The 13,179-nt window shown below is 35.3% G+C and overlaps 1 protein-coding gene across 3 annotated transcripts in view; it reads left to right on the top strand.

Moving 5' to 3' along the window:
- The first annotated feature begins 5,702 nt into the window (after positions 1–5,702).
- Positions 5,703–13,179, top strand: part of LOC149064433 (atlastin-like) — a 31,877-nt gene continuing 24,400 nt past the window's right edge. Inside the window, exons 1-3 of one of the 3 annotated variants that reach the window (XM_089255152.1) lie at positions 5,703–5,775; positions 5,930–6,024; positions 11,494–11,719. In XM_089255152.1, coding sequence (XP_089111278.1) covers positions 11,510–11,719 — 210 coding nt within the window. In that variant the 5' untranslated portion in view covers positions 5,703–5,775; positions 5,930–6,024; positions 11,494–11,509. Of the gene's footprint in view, positions 5,776–5,929; positions 6,155–11,493; positions 11,720–13,179 lie in introns of those variants that run through there. The other 2 variants (XM_089255153.1, XM_089255154.1) reach the window with 2 other exon arrangements.

The raw sequence follows: 13,179 nt of genomic DNA, 5'->3' as shown, positions 1-13,179 counted from the left end.
CAACAGACTTGTTATGGTATCGTAGTAAATATAAGTAATTACTTACATTACAAATCACAGCAAAAAAATAATTTGATAAAGCAAATTCTTATAATTTAAATTTCAGTTCACTCAAGTTTGCATGGATAAGTTTATGTGTGCATGTGTGAACAGCGAGATGCACATGACTAATAGCTCCAATGCTGCTTTATTTATATGTATAAATATATATATATAAAGAACTGTTAAATTGAATATATGTATATCGACAATCATTTCTTACTAATTACAACTGTGTGTGTGTGTAAAATTGAGTAGTGTAGAACTAATGTTATAGATTTTTATATTTATAGGATCTCAAAAAAAATTTTTTTTTGTTTTTGGACTCTTGCAAATGATATTTGACTACATCAGCTGCTATACATTTTGTCATTATCATTGTTTCACATAAAAGAATAGTGAAGGAGAGTATTTCTGTAACTTATTTCGGTTGAAATTTCTAGAGTATAATTTGATTAATGGTGATTTCGTCTTTTTTCCTCGCTTGAGACAATGATAAATGTAAGTGAGGTGCTGCAGTCACGAATAGAAATGCAGGCTTCTAGGGAAAAGAAAAATCTGTGTTAAAAAGTGACCGTACCAACGAATGTGCGAAGTTCCTCCTTGGTTTTTGGTCTCGGGTAAGAGTCAACGGCATCAATTTTGGCTGGTAAAGGTTTTATGCCCTGCGCAGTGACTGAATGACCGAGAAACTTGATTGAATATGCAAACCCACATTTTTCAATATGTATTTTTTATCCCTTGTTGGCACAGATGTTCCAAAAGCTTACACACATGAGATGTGCTCTTCAAGATTTGAATATGCAACTAACACGCCATCTAGGTAAGAGAAACAAGATGGAAATCCTCATAACATTTCATCTATATAGCTCTGGAATATCTACACTGGGTTTTGCAACCCAAAACTGAGGATGTTAAACTCAAAAGAGTCTGAAAGGGATGACAATAGCAGTTTTTAGTATATCAAAAGCAGATAATTGTATTAGATGATAAGCGTGTTTCAAATCGTTGGTAAGAAGATGCACTTACCATGCAAATCCATTGTTAAATCCATAATGTTCCGAATGCTGTATCTGTCAGGAACTGAATTTTCTTTTCCCCAAAAACGCATTTCCATTCACTACTGCAGTGCCGCATAAGTTACTTTTCTGGCGGCTTGTTGATTTATTTCTAAATCAAAGTTTGGTTTTTTCTTAAGGCCGGTATTACACTATAAAAGTTTGATAAAATCCATTTTATAAAACTTGAAAAATCTAACCAATAAGGTTATTGGTTACATTCTAGAAAATGCAACCGTTGACCTTATTGGCTGCATTTTTCAAGTTTTATAATAGGACTTTTATCAAACTTTTATAGTGTAATACCGGCCTAACCCTCTAGGACAAGCGTGACATCAATCTGATCCATTGAATCCAGTTGTAAACATCAGCTGTATGCTCCACTGAAAAAAATATTGTTAGTCAAGAGGGAAAAAAGAAATTTGACGATATGCACTAAAATGCACATCGTGATGGACATTTTAACAAATACCTAAATAAGGATTAAACATCACAACTCTCAAGTCTTTTTCTTCAAACCTCCTTCAGTTTATGTGGCTGCTGCTGTGCAGTTTTGTGGACATCGTGCTGGATTCTCATCATGAGAGGATCCAGGTTCAAATCCCATTGGCTGCATGGTGGTGGTGGTCAGCTGAATTGGTTTTCTGCTACTTCCCAAATTCAAGGCGCAAATGCAAGCCAATCTTTCCCATTTGAAAAAGTATCTCTGCAGAGAATAGGCAGACCTTCAACATGATACTTATATATTACATATGAAAATTCAAGCATTTACATCTTCCCTTTAAAATATGGAAGACAGCAGCACCAGCAAGAGCATGGAACTAGCACAACTGTGACTACATAATTCCAGTGAGGCCTCGCAAATACTCAAAACACCTATTTTGGTATGTTATCAATTCTTTAAAAATTCTGAAGAGGAATGTGTATGAGTTGCATGAACAATTAAGTAGTAGTTTATCTGGTTAAGTGCAAGTTGCAAGCCAGTGGAAATTCTCGATATTTCAAGTGATTTTTTGTCCTCTAATTATGTGTTGTTTGTCAAAGTTTCATGAGTATAAAAGCTTAGTCAGTCAAATTTGGTTTTTACAGAAAATCTAATCATTGGTTTTGTTACCTAATTTGGGTTCATAAAACGATCATCATAGTTGTGTCCGGATAACTAGACAACGGGAAACCGATTGTGGTTGCGTGTACACAAAGAAAAATTGAAATTGGTTTTTGTGTTATCGATGAGAAATTTCACACTGTCTATCTCAAGAGTATTTTTCAAACAAAAATAACTTCAGATTATGAATATTATATTTATCTATCTACACATTGAATCGTACAATTATCACATTTGATCTAAGCAATGTTAATGGATAATAGTATTGTTTTATCGAGAGGTATGTGTATATATATATATGCATATGTGTGCACGTGTACAGAGAAGGAGGAATACTTCAATGCAGTATCTGTTTTCTTTGCCAAAAAGAGGGTGGGGAGATATTTCAGTATATTATATATAAAGTGTTTATCCACATGTACATGTTTGTCCAGCTTTGATGTAAATATATATTGTGGGTATATATACATGTTTATGATAATCATGTCAAAAATATGGTGCATTTATTGTGCTCTTTTATTTCTTGGAGATAACTTTTTAAGGGGATCTGGGAGGAGCTCAAACGGCTTTTCTCGACTCCCCTGTCGCATGCTCAGAAAAAATAAATAAAAGGTATCTTGTTCTGTATACATATTTTTGTATCGTGTTGCCTATGATGTTGAAAATGAGACACTTTTTACAGTCTTGTTGTTGTAGAAGACATTTTTTTTTTAATTAGTTACATTTTTTTCCTCTCGTTTTGGTCTCTCGCATAAGCACAAGAAGAAAAGAAATAATAATCCGTTCAGTGTTTTTAAAATGCAGTGTGTGCGTGTGTGTTTGTGTAATATGTATGTATGTATATTGCGTGTCATATATTGTGATCATGTACATTTTTCTTGTAAATATACTATATATGTAAATAACAATGAAAAAAGCTCCTATTTTTCTTGTAAGAAAGTTGTGCATTGAAGGAAAAGATAATACAAACATATTATGTCAAGAGTTTCAAGACACCTTTCACTCACATTAGGAAAAAAAAATTCAAACTGATTTAAATTTTTGCAATTTCGAAATATTTGTCCTTTTGTTTCTATGTTCTCGTTCATCAGAAAGTTTCTTGTTTTTGGAATGTACAGATTTTATTACTGGTAAAAATAAAAACAAATATTATTTTACTACTTCTACAGTATCTATATATAACTATAACAGAATTATATGAAATCTGTGTAGATAAGTTTTTCCTCCCTGAAATATCCCTTCGCGGATGTTGTGTGATGTTGATGTGTCGATAGTTATGTATGCATGTTTCTATATGTAAAAAAACAAAGTATATATATACATGTGAAATGGATAATGTGTTGTTTGTTATGATTCCATTTGTTTTATGATAATTATTGATATTACTTTTCTTTCCCACATGGTTGGTTTTTTTTTTTAATGGGAAAGGAGTCTTTTCATTCAAGGCTATAAAGAAAGAATTTTGTGTTCCTGTTTTATTATCTTTTCTTTTATATTTTTTATCTGGTAGTCATGATATTGTAAATTCTTTATCACATTATATCTATCATTTGTTCTATCATTTGGACTGTTGAAGCTTATCATGAAATCAAATGTGTGAGTAAAAGTTACTTTGTTTGGAAAAAAAAATCTCTGAGATGTTTTTCTTTCCACTGTGTTTATCATTGCATTGAATGTTGCAGATTAGTACCTAGCAACAGGTTAATTAACAGTTATAATTAATGCAGTCGAAGCAAATTCGCTCTAAGTGAAAGTGGTTTATGCGTTTACCTGACTTATCAAATTTCAAACATTATTTTTCTTAATTTTATTGTTAATTGCTAGGACTATAGGATTTCTGTGACTGCATATATTTTTATGATTTTGCATATTTCACCATTTTTACATGATATAGCTATTCTCATTATTTTGAGGTATTTGTCCCTGCATGTTTTAGCATATTTAAGCATTTTCAAAGAAAGTAGTTTTTCTTCCTCTCCCCCCCCCCCCAGCTACCGCAATGTCTTACTGAAAGACATATAGAATGAGATAAAAAGATCAGAAAAGTCACATGCCCCTGGAGCCTATTGTGCTCTTAAGACAGCCCTACTCACAGATACCCTGAAGTGTTCCCACGGACCCTGAAGGAGTAAGTGGACTTTTGATTAAGAACCCTCGATAGAGAGGCGCTATCAGGGCTGTAGCCGTAAATTTATTTCGGAGGTGGGGGGAAGGACACAAATACACTTTAGTCTTTGTTCCCTATATTACGCTCTCGCTACAGCTTTGGGCTCTATACTACCTCCATGGATGGTAAAGCAATCGTCTCCATAGCTTCCACCTAAAACTACACAGGTCAGTCGTTTTGATTAACGTTAGCTGTAACATAACTGATCTCATAGACGGAAACACAGATTCCTGAATACGGTAAAAAAAATAAGGGACAATGCTAATCCTAGCCGAAAAAAATGCCAATTATAACTAAAACTTTGGCAATGTTGGGGGGGGGGGGGGGATAAAGTGATAGGGCAATGGTTTTCGAACTTTTTCCACGGTTCCCCAAAATTATTTAATAAAGAACTATTTCAAAGCTTTGAGCTGACACGCAACAGCGTGATGCCCTAGGAACCACGGCGCTCACTTCGAGAACTAATTGGCTAGCCCTAAATCAAGATGAATCAAAATGTTTCATGTGGAAACGCTATAATTATCTCCATAATGTCACGCGTGCGCTCAAATTATCTTCATGTACTAACAGGGCCGTAACTGAGGAAGGGCAGAAAACTCTGGTGTCCCGGGCATAGCCGAAGATACGGAGGCATTGTCCCCCCCCCCAGCGTCAAAGGGGGAGTCATCTGATCGAACGTATATGTGAATTGACATCATTGGCCTCCCCAGACATTCGAGTGTCTATCTCCACCTATGGCCCCGGGCCGTGACAGGGCTTCAACCCGGGGCCTGGACAATAACCATTTTTTACATTTTCACGCTATAAATTCACAAAACCCGCCAAAGATCCCAGTCTGGGGGGGGGGGGTTCCTGCTTCGGATACTGAGTTCGACATTTTCCCGTTCAAAATTACGATTAGGGATTCCAAAATGGAGACTGGCCCCGGGTGATAGACTAAATTTTCCTTTCTAGTTGTGGCCCTGTCCACGATTTCGTTTTGATCACAAATTTCAAAGCGTTGATGAAAATACGGGATAAAACAGGAATGTCCCGTATATTATATGGTCACATTACTTTTAAAGCAACAGGTAATCTTGAAAAAATATTTAATTTTTCTAATATAACTTAACCTTTGATCGCATATGTATGATATAAAGATGTCTCTTTTATTCATTAAGACACCTTTATTTTATATATAAGATCAACTCTTTTTTTCTTTTCTTTTAATTTTTCACCCCACTAATTGATTTCATGAATCAGAGTAGAGCTCTTATTTAATAATAAAAGAATTCAAAATAAAAGAACTCATCTGATTGGCCATATTGAAACTTGTTTCGCTCCGGTGCATAAACGTAACCTAATAACCCCCGCGTAGATAGGTTATGACGTTTCGCTACGCATCCTTTGGAATCAAACAAACGCACGTGAGGAGCTTGAATTTCATTAAAGTTTTAAGGATTAATTATTTCACCACTTAATGAATTTTTTTTAGATCTTTTTTTTAATTTTTTTAATTAATTAGTGAATGAGTGTTTCATCAGTTGAAAAAATCTTTTTTTTTTTCTCTCCTCTGAGTAGGTTCATGTGTGTTTGAACAGATCTGATCGTAACATAGTCAGTGTGTGTACGCCTGCATGAAAACACGTTTATTTGTTTTTCCTTGTTCCTTATAGGTAAAAAATTAGCATGAATATGTCTATGAAATATTGTTTTTCCCCCTAAATTTCCACGGTTTTATCCTTGTTTAAAGCTCCAATTTAATATACAATGCATTATTTATTTATTAACCAATTGTAGAATAAAGTGAGTACTCTAGCGTTGTTCTTATTATTTGTTAATGTTTCAATAGCAGGGCTTAATGTGTAGGGCAGGGGTTCTTAACCCCCCTTTTTTTCTCAGCCGCGACTCAAAATAAATAACCATTCCAGCTTTGCTACCCATGGGGTTGTAAAGTGTTTTCCTAAAACAATTCCCAAAATTAGGGAAACCAGTGATGCAACATGTGCAGTTGTAGCAGGACTGTAAGTGTACTTGTACTAACCATCTTGGAAACCCTTGCTTAAAGGGTTTAATAGTGACCCATGGCTTAAGAACCTCTGTCTGTAAGTGGATTTGTAGGAACCATCATGGAAGCCCTCCCTTGTAAATCGGGTTTGGATCATGACCGTTAGTTCGAAACTCTCGTTCCCAACTTCGAGACGCGAATGTGAGCTGATATCCCCCTTGCCACAGAGAGCAACAGGCCTACGATGATAGTTATTAAATCGTTGCATTTCACTTATAGTTAGGAAAATTGGTGGCAGGTGACAAGGAGCATTACACAGAAACAAAATTCACAAAGGTGCACAATACGTACATGCACATTCCAACATGTACCAATTGATTATAAGTTCCGTTGACGAATGTGGGTGAGGTGCATGTATTGTTTAGTAGTAGTAAGCTCAAGAGACTCTCGGGCTGTAACAGGCGCAGATCCAGGATGATGTGTTGGGAGGGGTGAATTGTTTAGGTTTGTGGATCATCCTGTATTTTACAGGACAGATAAATTTTCTCCATATTATTCTGCTGTTGGGAGTAGCGGTTGTTTCTATCACCCCCCCCCCCCCTTTACCCCTGCATGTGCACCAGAGCGAAGCTGTACAATAACACAATACAATACATTGAGAACACAACATAAGTATATAGGAAACATGTATATTCTTAAAAATAACATAAATATATAACAGAAACCTCGCCAATATATAAAGAGACAATACAGTCGAATACTGTTAAAGCTAAAAATCTTGTTTTAACAAACACTTCTAATTCTCCCAGATTAGTTTACATAGGCAATGCAATAGGTTTTTGATGCAAAAACCTGGAATTCTTTTATAATGAAATTTTGTTATAATGAAGGGATTTCTCCGGTCTCTTGGAGTTCATTATAACTGGATTCTCCAAAGCAGAATGTTTGGCAACGAGCCTTCAGCTGACTGAAAATGTTCTGCGGTAAAAATTTGCATATACATAATAGCGTTTTTCTACATTTTTCTTAAAATTCTTCCAGATTGTTCTGCAACAGCACTGGTTGTTCTGTGACTTACATCGCACATTTCAGCATATTCTGTTTTGGGGACTGGATGTCACTGTATTAATATACATAAAACATAGAAACACATAATAAGTATCACAACATGTTTGTTAATTTATTGGCATCCAGTATGTTATTTTATTTCGCATTGTGCGTGTACTGGACATAATTAGCATCTCTTACAATTGTCCATCAGTAGTCAGCCAGCATCGAGATTGGACCATTTTTCCTGGTAACATTGTTCTATGTTTGTTAGCATTTTTTCACTATACAATAATGCTCGAAAAGCATTTTCTAACTGTTAACAGGGTAATATCGCAAAGACACGACCCAATGAAACTTGTTTGTGGTGATATTCGTGTTCAGACGGTCAAAATCATTGATTCGTATAGTTCTATGCACTGCTCGTAAAGTATTTTTTTTAACATACACCGTGATATACAGTGTAGCAAAAACGTTTAGGCACACAGTATATTCTTTTAATAAAATTAAAAATAACTGATAGATTTTGTTAATAATTTTATGCAAGATCAGAAAAAATTATGTATATTCCAGAACATATGAGGTGAACGTTTCATGAAAATTAAAACAAAAATTGATAAATTGAATTTTACATGCCTCAAATGTACAGGCACAGGATCAGATTTAGGCAAATTTCAATATGCCACGTACATTTACTTCCCAAAGAGGCGTTCCTCATTGTTGCTACATGATCCTTGAATAGTTTTGTTAGTCAAGCACCATGATAAAATCCCCCCCCCAGTTCGCAAACAAGGAGTTATTGTGGATATGGGTACTGAAGTCACAAGGTAAAACAGTTTCTCATTTAAACGAGGCATCTGTGGAGTGCTAGCATGTGGTGAGGATTATAAACCAAGATCGAAAGACCTGGAAGACTTGAGAGTGACCAGTTAACTCGCAGACAGAAAAATATGAAAACTGGCTCTACAATAAAAACACACTGCTAGTGAAGTAAAACATAGAGTGGAATTGAATGTTTTAAAAGAAACTCTGTGTGTGTGTGTGTTCGTAAATGAACTTACAAATTCGCCATGCGCAAAAGATCAACCTGATTCATGTGCCCTTCTCGAAACAAGACAGTGAGAAAGCGTAATCTGACTTTCGTTCAACACGAGCACAACTCTGGTTATCGCCATGGGTAGGCTAATTTACTACCGATGAGTTGTGCCAGGAGCATGAGTGTGTACTTAACAGTCTGAGTGCATATATATAGTGTTGTGTTTGATTTTCAGTGCTGCCATCTATATTTTCGAAGTGAAATGAGTGAAGCATAATGATTGAATATTTGTACCATTGTATGCCTGCTGCTCTTTGTGGCGAGACTTTTGAACGAGGAGATCGGCATGCATTCACAACTCGAAATTGGGAACCACAGAAAACTACAGCCGATCATCACTATGGCGACGGTAGCATGATCTGACTGGGCTCAAAATCCTATGTCATATTCAGGTGAATGTCTGTGTATGGGTGAATGCTCTTCAGTGATGTAAAGAAGTGGAATTCATAGACAGTTCAGAAGGATATACTTTTTATCGGCATGATCTGAAAAAAAAAAAATCCATGAACTTTATTTAGTACACAGCACGGTGGAAGTTCAGTAATGACATGGGGAGCGTTTGGTTATGATGGACAAACCTCGTTGGCATTCTTAAATAGCAGTCAAAATTCAGAAATGTACCAAGAAACACTTGAAAGTCATTTATTACCATTTTAGAGAAATAGGTGTTTCAAGCAGGACTTTTCAGCAGGATCATGTTTCCATTCACACCTCAAAGTCAATGAGAAAGTGGTTTAGAGCTAAAAATGTCTCGGTTTTGGATTGGCCAGCCTTCAGGCCAAACCTCAACCCCATAAAAAACCTATGTGGTAAACCAACCCCCTTACATGAGTCGTGCATAGCAGAAGAAAGCAATATTTTTCGGTTTCATTACTGCACAATGAGATTCAAAAAGCATGGTTTGATTCATCCAGAGTTACTACCATAAAACCTTGTACTTTCGAACAGAATTTGTGTGTGATGTATAAAAAGGAATGCTGTAAATTTAAATTACTAAAAAAAAATTTCATGATTTCGAAAAGAATTTTTAATTTGTGCCTCAATTTTTGTGGCATGTGTTTTTGTTTTTTTGCTATATTGTAGCAAATATTTAAGATTTCTGTTTTGTTTTTGTTATGTATTATTCATTTGTCACAAAAATCCTGTACAGAATGTGTAAAGTCTCGCAATTTACATTAAGGGGACACATTTCGTTCAAATGAAATTTTCGTATTACTGCATATTTCTTGCTAAAAATGCTTTAATGAGATTTCAATATCAATATAATTACAATTTCGGGTCTCTTAGTTTAAAAGGGGCCATTCAAGTATTACATCATCGATGGGGGGAAGGGAGTTTCGATTTGATGACAAGGGGGGGGGGGTTTGGATAATGCTTACGTCATCAACCACTTTGTATGAAAATTTGAAATATTTTTAATGGCATCTTACTCGGTGCGTCAAAAATGAGAAAAACCTTTCGATAGTTTGTGGGCAATTGATGTAACATCCCTCCTATTGATAAGTGCCCTACAGAGCCACTTTAGTGATCTGGAAATGTGTTCGGGCCACTTAAGTGCTCTGGAAATGTGCCACACATCACTTAAATAATCTGAGAATGTGCCGAGGGTAATTTGAGTGATGTAGAACCGCACTGGGGGCCACTTAAGTGCTCTAAAACTGTGTCACGTCACTCAAGGGATCTCTAAATATGCTACGGGCCGCTTAAATGTTCTGGAATTGTACCACGGGACACCTAAGCGATCTGTAAATGTGCTGCTTAGTTCATTTTTACAAAATTGGGTTTGAAGAGGGCAGGCCGCATCAGATAATCCCAGGGCCATATTTCGTCTGCAGGCAAAGGGGCTTTATGCGATTCGTCATTGTATGGCTTAGAGGGTGGGTCGCAATGAATTTATTAAAGGTACATTTTGAGTTCATAGCCTTCAAATAACATTGAAATTAACAGAAATTTATTATAGTAACATATAAAGGTATTTTCTTCCGAAATTTCAATTAAAATTTTTTTTTTTTGCTTTAAAAAAATAAATTTTTGATCGTGGCAAGGGGGCACGAGAGAGCCTCCTATGCCCCCCCCCCCCTTTGTGTGCGTCTCTGATCCCACCAATATGCGTTAGGTTTCAGAGGGGCAGAGCTGATGATGTAATTTTGCTGACAAGGGGGGGGGGTCAAAAATGGCTAAAAATTTGCTTACGTAATACTTGAACGGCTCCAAATGTGTTTCAACAGTGTGGCCTTATTTATATGTAAAAAAAAAAAGTTGAAAACGATGAAAAATTTGCAAATTTATGCCATAAAAGCAGGTTTATATTTTTTTTATTCATTAATAGTCTCTCATTATGAGTCATAATACAAAATGCGTGTTACAAATTACTGATATATGTCTGCAGAGCAAAATTTTAAAAAAAATTGATTCTTTTGAGATAAAAAATGACTGCTCTAAGAGTTTGGTGTCTCTTGATGTCTAAATAAGCCTTCAAGCTGGTTGAAACACATATTTTCTAAGCTAAGAGACTTGAAATTGTTATTATATTGATACTGAAATGTCATTAAAGTATTTTTAGCAAGAAACAAAGTAATATGAAATTTTCATTTGAATGTCGTGTGTACCTGTATGTAACTTGATACTCAAGTTTTGTGAGACATCTTTTGTCAGACTTTTATAGTGTTAATCCCCGTAGGGCCATAACTAGGATTTTTGCCGCCCCCACAACTTTATTCAACAATTTTATGATGTTGAATGTGATTCTTTGTCTCCACTTAAAATTGCCACCCTCTAAATTTTGCTGCCCAGGGCAGTTGCCCTCTCTAGTTATGGCCCTGAATCCCTGCCTTATTTAAATTTCATCCTTTTATGTCTAGAAGTCTTTTCAGTTGACAGGAATATTCGTTTTAATGATCTTATTTGATAAATAGCATCAGTGAATTGTGTGCATTTGGTTGCAAAACAAAATTGAACAATTAGTTTTTGTTTCCCCCCCCCCCTATTTTGTAGTTTCTCCTTAGCTAGAATGAGTGGCATGGACGTCGAAGCTGAATCAGCAATTTCTGTTGTCAAAGCGGAGGACCATAGTTTCGAACTCGGAGAAGAAAGCCTGAAATCCATTTTGCTCAAAGATGAAATCAAGGATAAGAAGGTGGTTGTCGTGTCAGTTGCTGGAGCATTTCGGAAAGGGAAGTCGTTCATGTTGAACTTCATGTTACGGTTCTTGGAAGCTCAGGTAATTTAAAATTTTTGTTTTCATGAAAGAAAAATTTTTTTTCTCTTTTATTGCTAAGTTGAAAATTTTTTTTTGAACCAATACCACAGTTTAAAATATGCTGCACATTATTTTATTCCAAGAGCTAGAAAACAACACTAACATCGAAATAAAATTAAATGCTGTGCATTTTATTTTATTTCAATGTATTTTATTCAATTTATTTATCCTTACTTTCCAAATATTCGTTCAGAATTTTATTACGTCATTTCTTCTCTCATCGCCATCCGTCTAAAAAAATTATAATAAATAAATGTCTATTGCCCCCAGCTGAGCCAACGCATAAGATAACATATTGCATCTGTAGATTCTACCACCCGCCTCCCCTTCCAGAGGTGATATAGCTTATTTTGGGAAATTATGGGGGGGGGGGGTGTTGCAAGTCTCTACCTTCACAACCCGTAGAGTCCTCGTTACATGCTGTGGCATTCCGTGAACCAGTTTGTCACGACTCTAAGCATTTGACACTGTTGTACCTTCAGGACACAAACATATGGCTAAGATTGCATAACATTAATTTTAAAATAAATTTAAAATAACTCCATTAAAAAGACTAAATTTAAAATGAGTGCTTACTATCTAGCTTACATAATAAAATCAAGGCAAAGTAAACTATTACAAAAATTATTAAACATACAGCTTAACATACTGACACCCACAACACACCATCGAAAACATCATAACAAATGACATTTAACAAATATTTTGTCACTCACCACCTTGTCATTATAGCCGAGGGATGCTTTTGGTCATATGGTAATTAAGGATGTGCTCATCATTAATTAACACTAAATGTAACCCTCGCTCATAAAAAAATATCTATCTTACATTTCAAAGGCCCTAGAGCATATGTATGTGTGCCTCTTGTCTTCCGGGGTAAACTTCTGGTGTCTTTATTCATTAGAAAACTTCTCATTAGTTAATGGTAGCATGTGATTGGAATTAGATTTTATAATAAGTCCAAAAATTAAAAACTGAATATTATGAGTATGTTTTAAATATGAGCGTGAGATCGTCTTGATATCGGTGGCAGTTCCATAGATTGTAAATGTCTTTAGTCTCTGACTCTATAGACAAAAAACAAAGAACAGTGAAACCTCGATATAACAATACTCTGCAGACACACAAAGAAAACACATTATTGTAGAAGGATTTATCGTTATATTGAATGTTGTTGTAGTAGTGAGATTTTATGATGTGTAGTATAAGCAAAACGATTTTGACTTGACTGCATTGTAGAATTCGCAGCGTAAAAAAGAATTTAGGAATGTATTTTTCCGATTAATATATTTGAAGTGACTACATGATTGCCATTTATTTTATTTTTAGGTTGAATATTTTAAGGTGGGACTTGCACTCATGGCAGCACTTGATTTTACTGCTCTAAATAATAATGATTTTATGAAAAAATTACTTAGGAT

This window comes from Pholcus phalangioides, unplaced genomic scaffold, assembly GCF_987345545.1.
Source record: "Pholcus phalangioides strain wild (caught in Gottingen) unplaced genomic scaffold, Ppha-v1.0 ptg000042l_1, whole genome shotgun sequence".
Lineage (NCBI taxonomy): Eukaryota > Metazoa > Arthropoda > Arachnida > Araneae > Pholcidae > Pholcus > Pholcus phalangioides.
The sequence above is the reverse complement of the archived record's forward strand: the minus strand, read 5'-3'. Positions and strand labels throughout refer to the sequence as shown.